This window comes from Oncorhynchus mykiss, chromosome 21, assembly GCF_057628025.1.
Source record: "Oncorhynchus mykiss isolate SJ-2025 chromosome 21, ASM5762802v1, whole genome shotgun sequence".
Classification (NCBI taxonomy): Eukaryota; Metazoa; Chordata; class Actinopteri; order Salmoniformes; family Salmonidae; genus Oncorhynchus; species Oncorhynchus mykiss.
In genome coordinates, this window is record NC_143042.1 from 38,045,001 (window position 1) to 38,068,192 (window position 23,192).

Consider the following 23,192-nt stretch of genomic DNA (forward strand, 5'->3'; position numbering starts at 1 on the left):
TCGACGTACTGCCACATTCTCTAAAACGACATTGGAGGCAATTTATGGTAGAGAAATGAACATTACATTATCTGGTAAAAGCTCTGGTGGACATTCCTGCAGTTTGCATACCAATTGCACGCACCCTCAAAACTTGAGACATCTGAGGCATTGTGTTGTGTGACAAAACTGCACATTTTAGAGTGGCCTTTTATTGTCCCCAGCACAAGGTGCACCTACAGTATGTAATGATCATTCTGTTCAATCAGCTTCTTGATATGCCACACCTCTCAGGTGGATGGATTATCTTTGCAAAGGAGAAATGCTCCCTAACACGGATGGATATAAACCAATTTGTGCACAAAATTTGAGAGAAATAAGCTTTTTGTGCGTATAGAAAACTTCTGGGATTTTTTATTTCAGCTCATGAAACATGGGGCCAAGACCTTACATGAAATAAGATAGGAAACTACATACAGGGTCAGTATCAATACCAAATTTACAATGTGCAGGGATAATGGTGTATTTAAGGTAGATTAGTACATATAGGTGGGGATTAGGAGAAAGCCTTCTGGTAGATGGAAAGGTACCCCAAATCCTTTGCGATTGAATGTTAACTACAAAGTAGCCTATGCCTACCTGGCAGAATGATAACATGATTCTTTGCATCAATCCAGTTGAAATAAAAGGGTAACTACATCCATAAATCTTAATTTCTTCGATTTTTCCCAGACCTCAAAAGCGGTCTCCTGATATGGTTTAAGCATTGTTGTGGACATACAACATCCAATTTGGTTGTTAATCTATTCAAAAAGTGCGATTTTTGAGAGAGAAAAAAAACAAACCAAAAATTGGGAAAAACTAAATGGAGAAAACGGAATCAGGAATAATTTTTTTTACTAAATGTATAGGGCCTTATAGACTACTGAGAAGGTATTTCATAAATACGTTGCTACATCATCCAAGCAGGAATGCATGATTAAAATATATTTATATGCAACTTCATCCAGTGATTGTCATGAATTTATCACTGCAGATAAAGTGTTTCCACTGCTCCAGAGTCCAATGGCAAGGACCTTTTCAGGTCTTCATCATAGCGCGTGATGGTTTTTGCGACTGCTTTCAACGTTTTTGACATTTTACTGATTGACTGACCTTCATGTCTTAAAGTAAGGATGGACTGCCGTTTCTCTTTGCTTATTTGAGTTGTTCTTGCCAAATAATGGACTTGGTCTTTTACCAAATAGGGCTATCTTCTGTATAGCACCCCAACCTTGTCACAACACAACTGATTGGCTCACACGCATTAAGATGGAAAGAAATTAAACAAATTCACTTTTAACAAGGCACACCTGTTAATTGAAATGCATTCCAGGTGACTACCTCACGAAGCTGGTTGAGTGTATGCTAAAAGTGTGCAAAGTTGTCATCAAGGCAAGAATCTCAAATATAAAATATATTTTGATATTACAGAAAGGAGGAGATACAAATCCCATTGGGCAATGAATGGAGAAATGCCCCACCCAGCTGACTGTTGACCCATCCCATTCACATTGTCATGCTGCGTCACACATTTTTTTTAATGGTATATTCTTATTTTATTTCACCTTTATTTAACCAGGTAGGCCAGTTGAGAACAAGTTCTCATTTACAACTGCGACCTGGCCAAGATAAAGCAAAGCAGTGCGACAAAAACAACAACACAGAGTTACACATAAACAAACGTACAGTCAATAACACAATAGAAAAGAACAATTTAAAAATCTATGTACAGTGTGTGCAAATGTAGAAGAGTAGGGAGGTAGGCAATAAATAGGCCCTAGAGGCGAAAATAATTACAATTTATCATTAATACTGGAGTGATAGATATGCAGATGATGAGATACTGGGGTGCAAAAGAGCAAGAGTGTAAGTAATAATATGGGGATGAGGAAGTTGGGTGTGCTATTTACAGATGGGCTATGTACAGGTGCAGTGATCTGTGAGCTGCTCTGACAGCTGATGCTTAAAGTTAGAGAGGGAGATATAAGACTACAGCTTCAGAGATGTTTGCAATTCGTTCCAGTCATTGGCAGCAGAGAACTGGAAGGAAAGACGGCCAAAGGAAGTGTTGGCTTTGGGGATGACCAGTGAAATATACCTGCTGGAGTGCGTTCTACGAGTGGGTGTTGCTATGGTGACCAGTGAGCTGAGATAAGGTCGGGCTTTACCTAGCAAAGACTTATGGATGACCTGGAGCCAGTGGGTTTGGCGACAGATATGTAGTGAGGACCAGCCAACGAGAGCAAACAGGTCACAGTGGTGGGTAGTATATGGGGCTTTGGTGATAAAATGGATGGCACTGTGATAGACTACAACCAGTTTGCTGAGTAGAATGTTGGAGGCTATTTTGTAAATGACATCGCCGAAGTCAAGAATTGGTAGGATAGTCAGTTTTACGAGGGTATGTTTGGCGGAATGAGTGAAGGAGGCTTTGTTGCAAAATAGGAAGGTTGCTAAGCGAATCGTCACGCAATCCCTTCTCAAAGTCAGTGTTCCAAAAGCTTTACGATATTCCAAAGCTTTACGATATTACAGAGAACAAGTTAATTATCTCACATCTTGGAAAATATTTGCAATGCTGTACGTTTTGTTCACGAACTTTGTGCTAATGTTCTGTTTTTGAGCTAGCGCCCAACTGAATCCCATTCACTCCTTGAAATAGAGCTCTCCTTGTTCCAGAATCACCCAGAATGCACTGAGCAGCCCATTGACGACTTATGGGCAATGTACACAATGTACACAATGTGCATTAATACGACTCTAATGTAGAGTCGTATTCCCATATCCTCAAAATGATCTCTGTAGGAAAGCAATGTTACTCTGCTCTCACTCTGGGCAGAGAAGCCGTTTATAGCTCAGTGACAGAGACGAACTGCAAGTTGACCTCGGTGAGTAAGACTCCTAAATTGATAGTGCATTTTGTTTAGGCGATCTTACAGCTAGCTAGCTACTTTGGTATTATTGTGGGTAGCTTTGTTGCCTAGCTAGCTAGCCAGCCAGCCCAGAGAGAGTGTCACGTTCTGACCATAGTTCTTGTGTGTTTTCCTTGTTTTAGTGTTGGTCAGGACGTGAGCTGGGTGGGCATTCTATGTTGTATGTCTAGTTTGTCTAGTTCTATGTTTGGCCTAATATGGTTCTCAATCAGAGGCAGGTGTTAGTCATTGTCTCTGATGGGAAAAAAACTAATTCCTCACATATTAGTGTTATTTAATACGAATTAACACTGTTAATCATAGGAATTAGTGGTTTCGGGGTGGATTATCCCTTTAATACTAAGAAAATGTATGTCTGAATCCTATTCACTCGTGCATTAGTCGACCAGTGTCCATTGGGATGCATTGACTAGTTAACCATGAGCGTGTGTATATTCATCAATTACCGCTAGTTCCAAAATGATCATACTACTTCAGCTATTATCATACAGGGTTTATTACTTCGTTTTTACGTTTTTCTCTCTGGGCATTAGCGGAAACAGTGTCCGACAGTCACAAGGCCATGGCCTCAGGGTCTGTGGGCTTAGAAAATGACATTAAACCAGACATTGTTGTGTTCTCTCTCCAGCAGCACAAAGATATGCAAGAAATTAATACAATGGTTAGTGAGGCCCCTGCAGCAGGGAGGCAAGGCGAACATACACATGCACACACAGGCAAATGTCCACACGTGCACCCCCCCCCCACACACACATTAGATCTATACATACGTGCACACAAACACACACTGCTGCTACCATGAGTCAAATGATTAGAAACGATTAGCCAAAAACTCAAACACAACAGAAACCACATCTGACAGAGCTGGTTCTACTCCAGCACTCAGAAAGAGAAAAAAACAGGTTGAATCTTCATATTTTATTTTTGCAGAAATTTTACGCCATTGGAAGGAGAAAAGCCTCTCAACCATGAGACCAGTGAAAATGTAGTCAGAGTGGTGGTAGTGGACACAGCAGTAGTAACACACACACACACACACACACACACACACACACACACACACACACACACACACACACACACACACACACACGCAGCTGGTGATACAGGAATAACTTGGGGTCATTAGAGTTACATAAAACAGTCATATTTTCTGCGTTCCTTCCCTGCCAATGACAACAGTGGCGGTTGGGGGTTGCTGAGCGGTTGCTGAGCGGAGGGAGCGGCGGTAGACGATCCGAGCCAAGTCTACGAACCAGCTAGTGTGATCCAGGTCATTGGTCTCCAATGATGCCTTCATACTCCCGGCCTGCTCTACACAGAATGCCTTTATGCAGTGGTGCCACAGTGCACAAATGGTTGTAAAAACCATGGCTTTCCTTTCCGAGGCTCGGAGGGCAAAGAAAAAGCCCCGTCGCGTAGTGAAATCACAGAGAACTAGTGGGGAAAGGAGCCTAAAGGACATGTGGATGGACATAAAAGCACATCTGTGATGCTTGGCGCATGGGACCGCTTCAGTCCGCGTGAAGTTATCAGCATATTATATTATAATAAACAGAGAGAAAAAACCCTGCTAAAACAAACTGCTATTTAAAATAAGCATTCATTTCCCCCAAACATTATTGAACAGAAGGTCCACTATAACTTCTTTGTAAGTTACACCAGCTACTTTCTAGCTGGTGGGGAAACCGTGACAACAGAACAGACTTGGGGTTGCATCTCTCTCTCTCTCTCTCCCTCTCTCTCTCTCGTGGAGAAGGAGAGAGAGACGGAGAGATGGAGGGAGAGACCCAGGCATTTTGTCTGAGGCTGCGGAGGTGTTGGATGAAGGCTGATCTGACCCGAGCGGATCAGGAAGACGTGAGAGAGGGAGGGAGAGAGAGGGGCTCCTTTGAAACCTGCGTGGCTGGCGGGCCTTTGAGCTAGGTTATGTTTCTCCCCTCCCCACACCCCCACTAACCCCAAGGAAACAATTAGATGAAATGTTTTGTGCCAGTCAGTCTCTCTCCTTGATGTATTATCAAAGGGCCGGAGAGAGAGAAAAGGAGTGAGACGGAGGAAGGGGGGAAAGGAACAAGAAAAGGAATACGGTCGGTGGGACAGCAACAAACGATTCCAGCGCCGGGAGAGGGGAAGGTCAGGGCGTAATTATGAGAGGTTAAACGCTTTTCCCGGCTTCGCCTGTCTAGGAGATGGAAATAAAAAATGGCGGGATAGTAAAACGAGTGTGGCCCTCTACTCGGCTAACATGGAAGGGGTGGCGTGGCTGTGATCTGTACATGTTCTCTCTCTCTCTCTCTCTCTCTCTCTCTCTCTCGCTCTTTCTCTGTTACTACAAGCTGATCCCTTCTCAGAGGAACAGAGGGGCAGTAGTGCGCTCTGATTGGAGTGCCGAGTAACATGAGAGAGGACCTGAGGGCCAGCTGATTGGTTGGAAATATATTCTCAGAAGGAGCGGTAAATGGTTGGAGTTAGGGCGGGTTATGACTGGGTGTCTCAGTGAAGCAGGGTTAGGATCAATTCCATTTCAATTCTTCAGTCAATTGATTCAAAAATCGAATTGATCCCAACCTTTCACTGGAGTGAATCTGACAGAGAGAGGGTCCGTCCCAAACAATACAAAAACACAACGGTTTCTCTACCTTTCTGAAGAGAGCGGTGAGTCTCTCGCGGGTGTTGTAGTAGACAGAGTTGACCCAGATGAGGCGGATGAGGTTGAGGATGTGAGCCAGCTTGGGAACCACCTCTCTGGGCTTGAGCTGAGCCATCTCCTCACAGGGCTCCCTCAGCAGGGACAGGAAGGACAGGTTGGACTGGGCTTGGAGAGAGCCATCCTAGAAACACAGGCATGGCGTCTCAAATGACACCCTATTCACTACGTGGTGCGCTACTTTCAACCAGAGCCCTAGTAGGGAGTGGAGAGGTAGGACTTGGAATGAGGGTATTGGTTTGAGGTGAACTTTGGTGAGCTGAACTCAATTTCAATGACTTATGAATAGACTAATCTACAGTGTCTGAATTCAGAATTCTTGCATAATCAGGCAATATCCCATCTCTGCTCTATGCATGCTAGCCTGGTCCCAGATCTGTTTGTACTGTCTTGCCAACTCCTATGGTCTCTGTCACACCAGGAGTTGGCAAGACAGCACAAACACTGGGACCAGGCTCTCTGTACGCTTTATCCCCTGTGTGTGTGTGTTTGTGTGTTTGTGTGTGTGTGTGTGTGTGTGTGTCTGCTTGGCACCTGGATCTGCTTGGCCAGCTTGCAGAAGGGGGGTACGTAGGAGGACTTGGAGAGCTGCAGTGTGGTCTGGACGTGACGGACCCCGGGCTTCTGTAACTGCTGGCTGATCCCAGAGAGGTCGGCACAGCGACTCCTCCAGAAGGAGATCTCCTCCAGGGGTCCAGAGCTGTCCCCCGTCTCCACCGTCTCCTGAGCATTCAGCACCTCCTTGATCTGACGGGTCCAGTGGATCATCACCACTGGGGAGGGGAGGAGAGGGGTTGGGGACAGAGAGGAGGAGAGGGGATGGGGACAGAGGGGAGGAGATGGGGACAGAGGGGAGGAGAGGGGATGGGGACAGAGGGGAGGAGAGGGGATGGGGACAGAGGGGAGGAGAGGGGATGGGGACAGAGGGGATGGGGACAGAGGGGAGGAGAGGGGATGGGGACAGAGGGGAGGAGATGGGGACAGAGGGGAGGAGAGGGGATGGGGACAGAGGGGAGGAGAGGGGATGGGGACAGAGGGGATGGGGACAGAGGGGAGGAGAGGGGATGGGGACAGAGGGGAGGAGAGGGGATGGGGACAGAGGGGAGGAGAGGGGATGGGGACAGAGGGGAGGAGAGGGCATGGGGACAGAGGGGAGGAGAGGGGATGGGGACAGAGGGGAGGAGAGGGGATGGGGACAGAGGGGAGGAGAGGGGATGGGGACAGAGGGGAGGGCATGGGGACAGAGGGGAGGAGAGGGGATGGGGACAGAGGGGAGGAGAGGGGATGGGGACAGAGGGGAGGAGAGGAGCAGAGAAGGGACGGAGAAAGGAGAGGGAGCGGACAGAAGACGGCAGGGCAGTTGGGTTAGATGAGGGTGAGGATAACAGAGGACAACAGAGTCAGGTACATTAGGAGTAACATGAACTGAAAAGTGAAAATGTTGTGATATTTATGACAATACGCCGCCGCCAGCTTCACACACACACACACACACACACACACACACACACACACACACACACACACACACACACATTACACACACACTCCCCCGCCCCAGGCTTACTCTCCAGTCTCTGCACCAGCTCCTTGTCCTTGCTGGCCACCTCCGGGCTACGCTGCAGGGCCTCCATAGGGATATAAAGCACTGTGTTGCCCACCAGCTTGAACCTGGTGTCTGCACACACACACACGCGCGCACGCACGCGCACACACACGGGCGCACGCACGCACGCGCACACACACACACACACACACACACACACACACACACACACACACACACATTAATATATGAAACACCATCTAATCATATTATGTTGTTGACAACAATGCAGATCAAGCATGCAGAAGCATTCATATATTTGATTTCCAAGAAATACAGCCATTTTAAATTGACTTCCTAGAAAACGGCTGGTGTTGTATATCTCTAGAATAGTGTTAAGGATAACAAAGGTAGCTAATGGTTCAACACTGTAACGTGTTGCCCTCCGTCACGTAGACGAACCAGGGCCAACCAACGTTCACTACTTCTACTGTAGCCCACCGAGTAGAGGTCAGCGGAAGCAGTTCCCCGCATCTCTCATCCTGCACCATACACCTCAAACATGTCCCACCACTTGAGCGAGAAATGCAGGAGTGAAAGGTTGACCAAAAACAACCACAATGCAGAGAAACATGAAAGAAAAATGGTTTGAATGAAAGAACAAGTGGTTGTTGGCCTGATAAATGAAGAGATGAAAGAGAACCGGGTCGGAGTATCAGTGAGAACCAGAGACTCTGGCTGTACTGCCTCTTGACTGGGAGGATAGTTAGGAGACACACAAAGAGAGACACACACACACACAGAGCAAGACTGGAAGCACAACAGAGAGATGCTCTGGCCTTTATGGGAAGAGTAAGAACACAAAAACAGAAGGAGAAATAATGAGACAACTCAGAGCAGCGAAGGTGAACAAAACCGCTACAGAGCAATGCTGTTTCGGGTGTGTATGTTTTGGGTGTGTGTATTTTGTGTGTGTGTGTGTGTGTGTCTGCTTGAATCCATGTGTGTGTCTGATTGGGAACCTTTGGTGGAAAAGTACCTATACATGTCTGTGTATAGATAGAGATTTAGTTGTGCTTTGTGTATTTCTATGTATCCAGTTGACCTTTGGGAGCCTGAAGTGAATGGATAAAGACACAGAGGACGAGGTAGAGCTTAGCCTTCTGGACACATGCATCTGCTTCCTGATTGCCAGTGCAGCGTGTCAGGCGTGGGTGAAACCTGTACACCAGAGGCCATATTACCTGGGCTGTCCCTGCCTCTCACCTCAACGACACATTTATGGAATAACTGTATTAAAGGCATCATCTGCAGTCCCAGTGGTTGCATAGGTCAGGTCTCAAATGGCACCATACTCCCTATGTTGTGCACTGCTTTTGACCAGGGCCATTGGGATCTGTTGAAAAGTAGTGCACGATATATGGAATCGGGTGCCATTGAGACGAACACAATTATTTGTTTTGCTTCGTAAGTATCACATGTCGATATCTCGCAACAAGAAGAACGTTGTTTAGTTTACCCTGGAGGAATGGTATCCTTGAAATGTTTCATTTTTTCTGAGGTAATTGACTGAATATGATCCATAAAATGAGTTAGGGGGAAGAGAGAAAAAAACTAAGAACGAAAGTACTACTGTCAGAATTTAATATTGCCCAAACCATTGGCTGATTAGCCCACTGAGCTGCTGCTTCAGGTGAAAAGTGTGTGTGTGTGTGTGTGTGTGTGTGTGTGTGTGTGTGTGTGTGTGTGTGTGTGTGTGTGTGTACAGTGTGTGTACAGTGTGTGTACAGTGTGTGTACGGTGTGTGTACGGTGTGTGAGTGTGTGTGTGTGTGTGTGTACGGTGTGTGAGTGTGTGTGTGTGTGTGTGTACGGTGTGTGAGTGTGTGTGTGTGTGTGTGTACGGTGTGTGTGTGTGTGACTCTGACTGCACTGCGTGTCTATGATTATGACTACGTGTGTCCTCATTGAGGTCACTTTTACTCAGAACCTTGACCCTTTTTACCGAGAAGAAGAATAAGGCACCAATAACACAATAAGACTCTATAGGCTGCTACAACACATGAAAGAACAACTCAATCAACCGTGAAGCATGAAACAGATCAATGGTTTGCTGTCAAAGCAGTCGTTTTGTCAAAGGGAAAAATGGAGTCTAACCTTCATTTTTGTAGAGGTTCTCTCTCAGAATATTTGTTTCTTCTTTAGGTCTGAGCTGGTTGGTTCTTAGATATATTAGTGCAAAGGGGCTGCTCATGGGACCTCATGTGGAGAGAGAGGGGGATGAAATAGACAGAAGTGGAGGTGAAGGTGTGGAGGGTTTACAATAGATGAGAGAAAGCGGGACTCCTGTGGAGTTGGGGAGGAAGAAGTGCAGGAACTGTGTGAAAACTCTGGGCGGCGCTGTGGTGAAGTGGCGCACGTGTGGAAGGCTAACACTAGGTGGCGCTGTGACGACTGTAGGAGCCCCCTGTGACTTAGCCGCACCTACCTGTGAGGTTTGTGAGGAAGCGATGCATGTGGGCGGAGTAGTTGTTCTTGATGCTCTCGGGCCATGCGGTGCTGAGGGTGACCTGGGGGGCGTGCACTCCGTTCATCATCCTCAGCAGGCTCTCGGTGGCGTTGCCCCGCACCGTACCAAACTGCACCGTACTCTCAAACGTCTCCTCAAGGATCAGACCGCCATCAGAGCGGACGAAGAAGGCCAGCTGGTCTACCACCTGTAGGGAGGGGAGGGGGGAGGAGAGGAGCGCCAGGAGGGGGTGTGGAGAGGCAGGAAACACCAGTGGGTTATACGTTTGAACACATTAGCGAAAGATGTAAAAAAAAATACAGAATTCAATTCTGCATTCTCTGATTCTCCTTTGTGTTAGGAGGAGGAAACTAACTTGTGTAGCGCCGCCTGAGAACGTAGACATTTCTCTTCTCTTTTAGACAGAGCTTGGTATTCAGGGACATCATTATCTCAATCTACAAAGCTCCAATCATTTGTAATAATAATAATGCACTGATGGTGCAATACGAGGAAGGCGCTCAGGGAAGAATCTCTACCTTGTTCTAACTGTGTGTGAACAGGGCTGGGGCTGGGGAAGTAGCTACCTGAGATCTCTACTTAAGGATATCTACTTCGGGGCAAATCCTAGCATTCATTCAACTAAAGTCTCCTATTGACGTCAATGAACGGCTAAGTGGAAATTCGACTCAAGTGAAGGATATGAGCGGTTATTGAGGCTGTACCTGAGATGGCATGGCGTACTCCACCCGGAGGCCAGCGTAGGGGTCTGGGTAGACCACGAGGGTCCTGTTGGAGCTGTCCAAGATGAACTTATCCAGGGCTTTCTCGTTCTCCTCTGACCAAGGCAGCTTCGACATGCCGGTCAGAGCCACACGGTTTTTCAACAGCATCCTCTGGAGAGGGAAAAAAGGGAAAGGTGAAAACAAGAAAATAATCAAATCAATTCAATGTATTCATAAAGCCCATTTTACAACAACAGTTGTCACAGGGGTTCTTACTCATGTCACTGAGTAGCACCGTACCCCTACACCATCCAGTCTTCCTTTACATACAATTTCAAACCCCCAGAGGCTTTTTCAATAATAACAATACACAGCATAATTTCTTTATGGAGAGGACAGAGGAGAAACAGCTAGCCTACCCCCGAAAATCTGTTATTATTACCCAAATATGTCATGGTCATATTACCATGAGGATAGATACAGGGCTGTGGTGCTCTGCTCTGCTGTCTTGTAATGTAGAATGTGTTAGCAGGCAGACTGTGTAGCGGATGGGAGTTAGATCACAAACACTGTAGCTACACCACCCACCACCCACCAACCAACCCCCCCGCTACGCTCCACAGCTGCTGCCATCTTCCACAGGGCTACGGTCACTGCATGGAAATGCCATCTCTGTGTGGGTGGGTGCGTGTGTGTGTTCAGAGTGGTAATTCATTATATTAATTCAATTGATGAGAGAGACAGTGACTGTGCAGGTTCACTGACCAGCTGCTCACAAATCACCTCCGTCCTGTTCTCCACAATTATACCATTGTGTCCAATAGACTGAAACTGCCTTTTGACGTTTTGTAGTGTGTGTGTGTGTGTGTGTGTGCGTGCGCGCGTGTGTGCTTGCGCGTGTGTGTGTGTGTGTGTGTGTGTGCTAATCTGCAATGGAGACAGTGTAATTTGATACCATCGTGTGTAAGTCTTCTGATGCTACATTGTATTTGACAGTCAATTCATTACTGTTGACAGGACACTCGCTATAGGGGGATACAGTATCATGATGGATTTACCAGGCCCACGGTGTACGTGTCCACCTCTTCTATGGTCACAGCCGTTTCTTGGCTGCTTTCCTCTTGAATCTCCTCTGTGCGTCACACACACAGGCAAACACACGCACGCGCAATACACACACACACACACAACACATTTCAATAAGCATATGTAATTGCTGCGACAGGCCGACTCAGATTTTCATAACTACATCTTAGTTTCTGTATTGTCAAGATAATCTCTTCTTCTCTCTGTCATTCTGGGGGGTGCGGTCATTAAATTCCACAGTGGATCTTTTTTTTTCTGTCTTTTTTTTATTTAACCTTTAATTAACTACGATAAATGTCTGCTCCTCTAATGACTTAATTACATAATTGAGACATTTCGGATAAAAGTATCTGTTGTAAAAATCTATCTTATGCCTTGTCATTTGAATAACCTTCTGGCAACCGAATCAATGAGTGTAAAAATAGCTAATTGAATCATTTGGAGCGTTTGAGCTATGAAGAAAACAAGCTGCATGGTTGCATGGTTCATGATGACATGTTCAGCAGGGCACAACCTTCTCAGGTAGAAATACATTACGGAGAACGGACTGACATAACAGATGGCGTATGCTTCCAGGTGACGTGGAGAAAAAGGAATCATTTCCTGCTGTTATTGTCTCATGTCAGAGGGCGTCACTCCTCCTCCATCAACCAAACTGCCTTGCAGGACGTGGAACTCATATTCACGTTGAAATATTGAGCATCCGCCATTCAAATAATGTAAACAAATTTTGTAAACAAATGTTTTATATATCACTGCACTTTCATATGACTCTCAGTGAAATTGGCAGAACAACTAGCTAAATTATTTAAAAAAAAATTTGTGACACTTTTTTAATAGTGAGAAAAGAAAAACTAAACGGTGGCTATTTCCTGCACAAATTCTGTGCAAGGACATTGGTTGCCAGTGCAGTGACTTGATCAGCTGTGTAGCTAACTGTTGTTTTAATGTCTATGGTTGTTGCTAGCTAGCTTACTGACGCAGCTAGCTAGCTAGTCGGCTAGCTCGTTCTTCACTGACATGAAAAGCTTGCTTAGCCTGTTTAAACTACCCTGAAGTTGTAGACATGCAGCTCCACAATTAAGAGGAACTGACTGTTATCTTAAAGCATTTTTTCAGTCAAAGATGATTTCAGTGACTGTCTCAGCTGTTGCTGGACACATGTATGCTAGCTTTTGTGCCCATAGTCAAACTTCAGATATACTGCATAATCCAGAGCTAGACGTAAAATGGGCCGAATTCTTCACCAAAAAACATCAACATTATTGACAAATGTATTGTTTTAGCTTAGATTAATTTAGACTGTTTTGAGGCAGAAATGGGGTTCGGCAACAAGACGATGTCGCATAGGTAGTATTTTTGAACGTTAGACAGCCCATTGTAGCCTGCCTACTCTTCATCTATCCCACTGTCCTTTGCGAGAAACGAGACAGGTGGAATCGACGTAAGGCAATGGCAAGCTGCTCTATACATGATACAGTATTTCTATGTGCAACGTTTATAGCGTTGATCGCGCCCACCTGAACACGAGTCTGGTTGTGTGACATGCTAGACTAGTTAGTATTTAGAGTCCAGGTTTGGCCATGTTAGCCTGGTCCAAGATCTGTTTGTGTAATCCTGCCAACTCTATTGCTGTTCGGTATGACAATGAGTAACTTAACGTAGCAGGCGTTTTTCTTTCTGGTCCTGCCGAGAACATTTGTAGGGGAGGTTCTCTTCTGCACTGTTCAACCAATCCAGTAAATGTGGAGGAGGAGTTAAGAGTGTCACCTTATTAAAGTCCAAAAGTGGACATCGCATCACAGGCTCTCTTTCCATTTCCTCTAAACACCAGATGCATCCTGTTGTTCCAACCCAGCAGAGGGTGGACAATGAGGGACAAGGAGTTGGCACGATAACACAAACAGACAACATGGCACTCAGGTTTGGTTATGTCTCCTCTAGGCCTTTACCTCCAGGCTGCGTCTCCTTGTCTTCAGGCAGGCTCTCCCCAGGAGCAGGCGTGATGCTCTGGTTCTTGGCCTTTTTGCTCTTACCAGAGCTGGAGCGCTTGGACTTGCCCGAGGACTTGCCCGAGCGGGGCGTCTCTGGGTCCGCCATGGCCAACGAACCAGCCACTGATGTTTGTCGTCAGCTGTAGAGGAGAGGAGAATAAAAAAAAGAAAGATATACTGATACACTGACTCAGTGTAGGTGAATAAACTGAGCCATTAAGTCCCCTCCATAGGAAACCTTATTCCCTCTGATTCAGAGTGGTTCGATTAAATGTGGCAGACACATTTCAGTTGAATACATTCAGTTGGACAACTGACTAGGTATCCCCCTTTCCCCTTTCCCTAGGACAATCTGGTGGTCGAGCCAAGGGAGTAAATGCTTGCAAATTTGTGTGAGACAGACATTCCTGCTGTCTGGAGGAAACATCTGAGACAAAAGTAATAAACTCTAAACGGCAACAGGTTCATGCACTATTTATCTATCTGGGGCTGATATCCCCTCTCTGGTTTAGCCAGACACCTCACTTGTCAAAGCTGGCAGGGTGACCATGTCTTTATTAAAACTTTGATTAAGTTCCCAAGTTGTCCGTTTCTAAGGGCTGTAGCTATGTAATAAAAGAGACAGGTTATTGAGGGAAGAAGAGAAAGGGAGTAATAAAAAGAAAGTTAGCAGAAAACCCTTTGAAATCCACCCTCCCTTTAGATGTGAAATGGGAGGGAGCAGGTAAAGTTGACAGTGATCAATAACATTAATATAGACTGAGTCTGCTTCTGGCAGAGATGAACGAACTGTTAGAGATACTGTACTGGGATTTAATGTCAAACAATGGACGGGTTATTGCAGAGGAAAGCCACCAAGAATTGTCCCAGTTGGAGTTAACGAGTGTCAAGTGAGCATAAAAAAAATGCTTAGCTACTGTATATTGAACATACTGTAGCTAGCTAATGTAACTCGATACAGATTTCTTCCTTTATAAGCTTGTCATTTTCTTATTGCAGGGTGGGTTTGCCTCTGAAGGCATGCTAAATCCATAATTTCCTTTCCAAAATTGTACATTTGTATATAAGTAGAATGACTTTTCAGCATTTCACTAGCTAGCTGCAGACCAAATAGAGTTAGCTATCAACTGATAACTCCAGTAACGTCGCTAGCTACTTGACAACCACCTTACCTTCCGTCAGGTAATAACTTTATGCAACTCCACGTGTTCAATGGTTTACCTAGTTTTAACACCTACATCAATACTGTTTATTCATACATACTCTAAAACCAATAGATACGGAATGGCGTGATAAAACAGTTTTGATGTAAACTGGCTAGACAACTGTATCGGTTTCTTCGATGGTTGTTGGCTCCACTCTCCGGCTTTGTGTTGTGGCGCGCTTGTAGACACGTCTCCATAGAAACGGCACAGGAGAGGGGGGGCTCCACATGCTCGTAACCCCTTTCTTGTTGCAATCGCACCTTAACGAGAAGACAAGCCCTCTACAACGATGGGGATGTGAGCTTTCATGTCTTAATTTGCTCATAACGAATGATTTCCAGTTGATTGTACGGTAACGTTATCAGCATGTTATCTCGTCAAAAAGAAAAAATGGGGGTACAAATTCAGATGAATAGCCATTAGAAATACCATATCACATTGATTTCATGATCAACCAGCACAGTGAGAAATCTAGCAGGTGTGGCAGAGAATAGCTACTGAGTGAGCATGCCACGTTTGAGTGAATGCAACCAACTGTCACTGCACATTCCTCAAAATCACTCATCATCATAAACGACAACGGTAGGCCAACCAAGTGACTGCTAATTTTAAAAATGATCGGCATTAGATGTTGCACTTTCTGTAGCGGAAGTGACATATGACATTCCTGTTGATAAAAACAATACATATTATGCTTTGAAAGAGAATCTGACTCACTGCAGGGAGAGTGCCTGGGATGCCAAGGCTTAACCATTGAAACATTTTGCCTTATGAATGTTTAACTGGACTGGACATATCCAATGTAAACATTGTTAACTGGGGGGGGGGGAAATCAGGGCCATGGGGTCATCTACTCATTTAAATATAACAAAATACATCCTTACTGTAGTAGGATATTCACTATCTGAACTCCTCTGTTGCTCTCCTCCAATGTATCAATCATGTAAGGATGGAGTGGCATATTGGATAGGGAAAAATAAACTAGGCCTACCCAAAGAACCCTCTCAAATGTCAACATGTAATTCCTATGAGGCTGAAACAAGTTTGAAACATACATTTTTCCAGTCTAACAAATCTGACTTTCACTTTTCACCATTTTCCACATCTCCAGTTTTTTTAAATGGACAAGGCGTAAATGGACAGGCACCAGTAAGATTCCTTTCTATTCGTTGACCCTTGAGGATCACACAGCCATAGTGAGCCACTTGCTTTTTACACGAAAGGGTAAGTACCACGTCTGGGATTCCTCTAGACTCTGAAAGACGGAGAGTGCACTCCTTCAACCCTCTCTTGTGCATCAGAATATGGGCACAGGCAGCTCAAAGCTGAACCTTGACAAAAAGCAGCAGGGGAGTTGAAGTTCATGGCCCGCGATTTAGATTTTTTATTTATAAAAAAAAATCTATATTACATTTTAAATTCCCTAAACCCCTTCACATGTTATGTTGGAAACTTTTGGCTGTGATAATGTCACTCAACCCCTAGTGTCCATAACGCATTCAACTCAAATACCTTTCTATTCCACGCACAGATAGTCTGATATCTACAAACAAGGCTGTGCTATGTGGCCTCTCTCACACACACACAGAGAGAGAGAGAGAGAGAGAGAGAGAGAGAGAGAGAGAAAACTGCTCAGTCTTTCTATGCTGTCTTGGAAACATCTACACAAACATACATTTTCTTGAAGGTGCAATGCATCTAGTGATGAATTGTTCTGTAGCCTAGCACCAGAGGAAATGGAGGAATAAAGTCTCAAGGCACGGCAAATGAAACTGAATGACACAGCTGTACATTTAAAACACATTTAGAGCTGTGTCGGTATTTGACTCAATGTGTCTTGAGATTTGACTGCATCTCAGAAGGTAACTGAATACACTATTTTGCTAGGTCATATTCCTCACAGTCTGTGTGTGTGGGGGTGTGTGTGGGTTGGTTGGTGTAACTGCTCTCTGCTAGCTGCTTTTGAGCAGAACGTGAAGGTGAGTCAGCAAGAGGGCTGATGCAGGAGTGAGCAGGACTGATGTGCACACACACACACACACACACACACACAACAGCCCGCAGGCTCATCAGCCTCCTGTCAATGGAGCCGTGTGTTTACTCAGCCACTGCGCTTTTTACCTTATACTGTACATTACTACTGCAGTGAGGCTTAGTCAGCCCACACACAGCCAGAACAACAGCAAATTGTTATATAAGAGATGAACGAAAATGGGTTTGTTTACCTGGCTTCCCGTTAGACTATGGTTTGATTTAGGGCCGAGTTTTTCCTGGCCATGTGATCCATCTGGGATCTGAGACTGATCAAGGTAAACTCTGGGTGCTTGCCCTGGGTCAAGCGGTCAGGAGAAACTCTGGGCCCTGGCCCTGGGTCACACGGTCAGGTGTCACGACTTCCGCCGAAGTCGGTCCCTCTCCTTGTTCGGGCGGCGTTCTGCGGTCGACGTCACCAGCCTTCTAGCCATCGCCGATCCACTTTTCATTTTCCATTTGTTTAGTCCTTGTCTTACACACCTGGTTTCAATGCCCCAATTACTTGTTCATTATTTAAACCTCTGTTCCCCCATGGTTGTTTGTGAGTGATTGTTTGTTTGTTTGTAATACGGTCCATTATTTTGGGTTCGATTTATTGTGTTGTACTTGTGAATATTTGAGTAAATTATGTTTATTACTCATATCTGCTGTCCCGCGCCTGACTCCTCTACACCAGCTACACACAGGAACTATTACACCAGGAGAAAGTCTGGGCCTTGGCCCTGGGTCACGTGGTCAGGAGAAAAACTCTGGGCGCTGGCCCTGGGTCACGCGGTCAGGAGAAACTCTGGGCCCTAAATCTCGACTGTGCAGCCCTGTACTTTGGAATTAGTAGCTTAGCAAGGCAGTAGTAGTGCTGTGTTACAATATCCGATACTTCGAGAATGTGCATTAGCAGGCCACAGAATGGTTTCTGAGCAGCATATGACATGACCCACTAACAGGACAGATGTTTCTACCCATTTCCACGTTTACCCCCCCCCCAAGAAACTAAAACATATTTCCATTTTGGGCACAAACATTGCAGGCCCTCCAGAAGTAATAATGCGTTCTGGATGTCTGTGCGACAAGCAAAGCACTAAGGCATCCATTGGAATCAGCAGAAAACGAGAGGCTAAAACGTTTTAATAAAACATACCTACACACAGGGACACATTCTGTTTTAAGATTAATGGCGAGGAGAGAGTCTCTTTTTTTTCTCCATTCGTTCGTTCCATTTCTCAATAATTCATTTTTGTCGAGATGAAAAAAGGAGGATGTATTTCCCTTTGCTTGTTTTGGAGCCTTTCGGACGGCAAGTTTGTTGGGTAAGTGTAGCAGCCAATAGAGGGCCAAGGGTCCTTCTAGGCCCTCATAATCAGTTTGCAATTTGTCTAGACTTAAAGCTCAATATCTTGATGTGTGTTCTAGCCTCTATATCTAGTTTCATAGACCTCTGAAGCTCCAGACTAGCCAATCTATTTTAGTGTGAGGATGATGAATTAGATTTTTTTTTTTAAAGCAGCACTCTGTCTATATCACTGCTGCCTGCTGTCAACAGTTGTTGTTGTCTCAACTCAATTGGCAACAATTGTCTATGTGCCCTCAATTAACTGCTTTATCAGTGCTAAATGCAGGTGTGGGGATTGAGAAATGCAACGCAAAATTGAAAAATAACAGATTTATTGACATGGAAAATAAAGAGCTGTCTCGCTGAAGCGTTGGGGGGGGGGGGCTAACAATATGCAGTGCAGCAATGTTTCATGCTATAAAAAAAATGCCACATAGCAACATAGCATGCAACATAGCCATTTCTTAGCAGTTGATAGTTTTCCTTCACACACACGCCCTGCACTATTGTGATACATCTAAAAGAAATACGAATTCATATAACACTGACGTTGACATCAATAGCCCATAATAAAATGAGCTACATTAAAGTTAACTGGTTGGTTGCCAGAGATTGGTTACAACTTTGTGACACAATGCTAAATCCCTGGCCTCCATTGGTCCCGATGGAATTAAAAGATTAAAAGGTTCCTGGTCCCACTGTGTTGTTGACAGCAGTTCTGGCTCATTAGAGACATTAACATTAAGCCAGGCCCATCAATAACCACTTGGCTGAGCGATCACTCTTCTCAGGACACACAAGCACACACACACACACACAATCATATCTATCACACACTGACACACAACAATCGTTCCTCCAGTAGACGCCCAGGGGACCAGCTTATCTGGCCCACAGAGAGCACCCTTCATCTGCCCGCCATGCCACCTGGTCTGCCTACCTCCGCCTGTCTCCTGGAATGACTCAGGGTGTTTCAGTGTCTCCGTCTGTGACTGTTAGAGTCCTGTTGTTGTTCAAGTCTGTCAACTGATGCCGTATCGGTTTGTCAGAATGTCAGCTTGTTTGTCAGTTTGTTACTGTGGACTCTCTCACCAGTGACGAGAGAACCCGTGTGTGTGTGTGTGTGTGTGTGTGTGTGTGTGTGTGTGTGTGTGTGTGTGTGTGTGTGTGTGTGTGTGTGTGTCTGTGTCTGTTGGTCTGTCTGTCTGTCTGTCTTTCTGTCTGTGTGTCTGTCTGTGTGTGTGTGTATGTAGCAGTCTCTCTAACTTAGTATTTTCAGTATTTCTGTCCATTACTTTCATTCATGTGTGCCAGAGAGGGTGTTATTCGTCAGTGTAAAGACGTGACAGCCAGCTAGTCGCAGCCTGATAATGTGTCACAGTGAGTGGCAGTGCCAGTCTCACTGGGCCAGCAGTCAGTCAGCCTACGAAACACAATGTCTAACTGTCTGATAGTCGGCTGGGTTTTGTGGATGTGTGTCAGTGAGAGAGAGAGGGTCGAGAGAGAGAGAGAGAGAGAGAGAGCGAGAGAGAGAGAGAGAGAGAGAGAGAGAGAGAGAGGCAAATGATTGTCAGTCCCCATTGTAACAGCATGTGTGTCTGTGAGTACAGAGAGAGAAAGTGAGTCTGAGGGGCCAATGATTGTCATGTAGTCTCCGGAGGTCCCACTACAGCTCATCATGCAGGGCGGGCCCCCAAGCCTGGTCCAGGGCCCCCATCAGTAGCAGGGCCCCTGTAATGTTGTCCCTCACCAGGACCATGAAGGAGTGGTCGGCGTAGAACAGCTTGGGCTTCTCCACCTTCTCGTCCCCCAGGCTTGGTCGCTCCCTCCCCAGCCTCAGAGCCCAGCTCCAGGGAGGCCCAGTGAAGGACAGCCCCTAGATGGAGCCCTTTCCCCTTTCTACGGCCCTAGGCCACGGAGGCCCCAGAGAAATAAGCGGCCTTCTGGTCCCAGGCTTCGATCAGGCCCAGTGTAGACAGCTGTTTCTGTGTTCAACATAAACCAGAGAGAAAGACTTTGGACATGGACTGACACAAAACTCAATTAAATTCCCCAACTACAACCTCCTAACTCTCCTCTAGAACATGTCCCGCGTCAGGAGACACCATCTCAGGGCGTCTGCTTCCCCCGCGTGTGCTTAATTATGCAAGCAAAGTCCAAACAATGTCGAGTGGAAGCAGATGTAAAAATGTCATGATGCAATGACATACGGCGAGGGAGGAAAATAAACACTGCCGTCTTCCAAACTCGCGAATCGTCTAAACAAATATAAACAAAACAAACCAAATGTACAGTCGATCAAAACCAAAATATTTTCCCCCAAATTCAATCAAACGCTGACAGATGACCTTGTTGCGACGTTTCGGTACAAACGCGATGTCTGGAGCTGCCGTGTGTGTGAGTGTGTGTGTGTGTCGTAGAGACGGGCAGGGAAGTGTCCCATGAATAATGTACGAAGGATGGTTCTATGACTCGTGACCTCACCATGCAGCCACCTCCTTTGTTGTGCCTTTCATATGAATTCCAACACGGTGACAACACGGTGACAGCTAGTTTTTACTTCCACACGCAGAACAGAGGACCACTCACACGCCATATGACAGGCTACCACAGAGGGTAGCAGGGGGAGGTAGGTAGAGGGGAGGCAGAGGTGCGTAGGGGGAAGAAAGAGGGCAGGGGGGGGGGGGTACAAGCCGAGGGAGGTTGAGGACGGAGAAGTGAGTGAGGATGCTGTTTTCGTGCATTCTGGGTAGCCTGTTGTGGACACGACCACCTTTGTTGAAAATGATTCGCTATCTAATCTTGTCCCATCTGACAGTTCACTATACGAACCACAGACAATTTGGTATTATTCACATGAAGCAAAACATTTATACCAGACTTTCAGCAGTTTTGAAAGTGATTTTCATGCCTCCATGGGACTCAATAGAAAGGAGACTGTTCTATAGTTCTATAGGAAGTCGATGTAGCAGTAAGAGAGGGCTAGTTATTAATAGGACAGGGACCTGGTCAGTTTGTGTCACCTGCTTTAACGTGGACAACTGGATCCACTGCTTCCATTTAACATGATGCGTGTCCCTGTTCTGTTCCCCCCCTCCTGTGCTCTCATGGCCTGTCCACACACACACACACACCTCCCAATCTGTCTGCTTGAGTTCATGGTCAACATGCCCTTGAGACGGACAGTGAGAGAGTCCTTGTTTTTCCACACACCACCCCCTGCTCTCTAATGCACTTCTATTGTCCTCATCTATTATTCGTCCCTCCTTCTCCTCTCTTCCGCCCTCCACCACTTCATCACTGTCTCTCGCCGCCGCTCTGCCACCTCTGTGGCATCCACATCCCTCATCCACATCCCTCGTCTGCCCCTCCTGCCTCTATTTTATCCTGCTCTGTCTTGCTCCCTTCATTTGTCACTCAGTCTTTTTCCCTTTCTCAGGTCATCCTTCTCTTTTTGGACGTTCGCTCCCTGGTTTACATCGCTCTCCCTCCCTCTCTTTCGCCATCGGCAATCGTTCCAAGGTTTTCTGGTGCCTTATCTTCCAGTTAACAGACATGGACTTAAAACTAGTGACTAACCTCACTTCTAGGAAGACAAATGTTCTACACACCACGGTTAACAGCCTGAAGAAAGGGAAAATTCTCCTAGCCTTATCCCAGATCTGTTTGTACGGTCTTGCCTGCTCCTATGGTTATTGTCACCCATTGGCAATGCAGATTTAGGATCAGGTTACCTCTCCTCCTCCTCCTTAACTAACTGCATGTAAAGTTCTCTCTTTTAAGGAGAGGATGTCAGTTAGTCCCTGTTGGCCTGACCTTAAGCAGCCCGTTTCCACGGCAGCAGCTAACATGGGCACCGTGTCTCACCACTGTCGTACTGACACCAGAAATTACAGTCACGCGGTGACATTAGCAGGCAACTTCTTGCGACTCCCATATAAATAGACCACCACTTTCTCTTGTCTCTTCATCTCCCCCTCCCTCCCTCATCAACTGCTCCCTCCATCCAACGGTGCCTAAGCTCATTCTGGTGGAAGACAAAAGCTCAGAGGGGCTCTGTCTGTTGTTAATGTTTAAAATGTAAGTGTGGCTGTCGCACCGTGGTACGGCAGTACGGGTGACACTGGTTCCCTAGGGCCAGGGAAGGGCTCCAGAAGGCATGCTTTGGGGAGATGTAGGACACTACAGCAGAAATGTGGCCTTCTGGGAGCTCTGTTGAACTAAATCTATGAGATGTGTGTGTGTGTGTGTGTGTGTGTGTGCATAGCGTTGTCCATTGAGATCTGCTTTCGCCAAGCTATTAGAAGACAATTTTTGCTAAAGGCATTGTCAGTACCCGTTCACTATGCAGGATGGGCTCCCCCTGACTCCGTTTCCTCCATATCCCAGAGCTCTATATTCGCCTTCAGCGCTGTCTGGGTCTTGGAAGCATGGCAACTCTCTTGTGTGGTGTGCTCGGTATCCAAATTAATTAGTCGGACGATTGAGGAGAGTAAGTGGCTGCTGGATGAGCCTTTGGATGACAGAGTTGAGAGGCGAGGAGCGGGGCGAGTCAGGCCTGGGAGGGCGAGGAAATGAGGGGAGTTGGATGCAGCTGTAAAGGGCCATAGTCTTCTCTCTGCTGGTATTTAAAGAGATGGAGAGGGATAGAGAGGGCTCGATGGGCCCCATGTGATAGAGAGTGACAGATGAAGAGAGGACGAGGCATGATTGAAAGAGAGATAAGGGGGTTAAGGAGGAGACAGTGAGCAGAGGGATGGTTGTTCTAACAGCCACTCATCTCTTGCCTGACTCTGCTTGCACAGCACCAGTTGCTATGGGACTAGCCTGATGTAACAAAGGGTAAATAAATAAACATACACTCAGCTCACGCTTTCATTTCCCCCTTTTTCCCATTTCTCCCCTGTCTATCCTTCACTCCTCTGGCATATTCTACCTCTCCTTTATGTCTTTCTCCCTCTGTTCGCTTCTCTTTCTTCAGCCAACCTTGCTTTATAATTCATCGGAGGGATGCACAATCTCCCATCATGCTTAACAGCATAAACAACAATCTAATTAAAAATATAAAACAAAAGGGTTGCATAATGCAGGGATGAGAGC

At 45.9% G+C, this 23,192-nt stretch overlaps 1 protein-coding gene across 2 annotated transcripts in view; it reads right to left on the bottom strand.

The window, feature by feature from the left end:
• Nucleotides 1–14,931, bottom strand: part of dnah2 (dynein, axonemal, heavy chain 2) — a 234,031-nt gene extending 219,100 nt beyond the window's left edge. For both annotated transcript variants that reach the window (XM_036957925.2, XM_090214597.1), the window contains exons 1-8: nt 14,696–14,931; nt 13,482–13,663; nt 11,502–11,575; nt 10,444–10,614; nt 9,698–9,926; nt 7,232–7,342; nt 6,199–6,437; nt 5,597–5,788 (exon numbers count right to left, since the gene is read on the bottom strand). In XM_036957925.2, the coding sequence (XP_036813820.2) occupies nt 5,597–5,788; nt 6,199–6,437; nt 7,232–7,342; nt 9,698–9,926; nt 10,444–10,614; nt 11,502–11,575; nt 13,482–13,629 (1,164 nt within the window). In that variant the 5' untranslated portion in view covers nt 13,630–13,663; nt 14,696–14,931. The remainder of the gene's footprint in view (nt 1–5,596; nt 5,789–6,198; nt 6,438–7,231; nt 7,343–9,697; nt 9,927–10,443; nt 10,615–11,501; nt 11,576–13,481; nt 13,664–14,695) is intronic.
• Between the last annotated feature and the right edge of the window lie 8,261 nt (nt 14,932–23,192).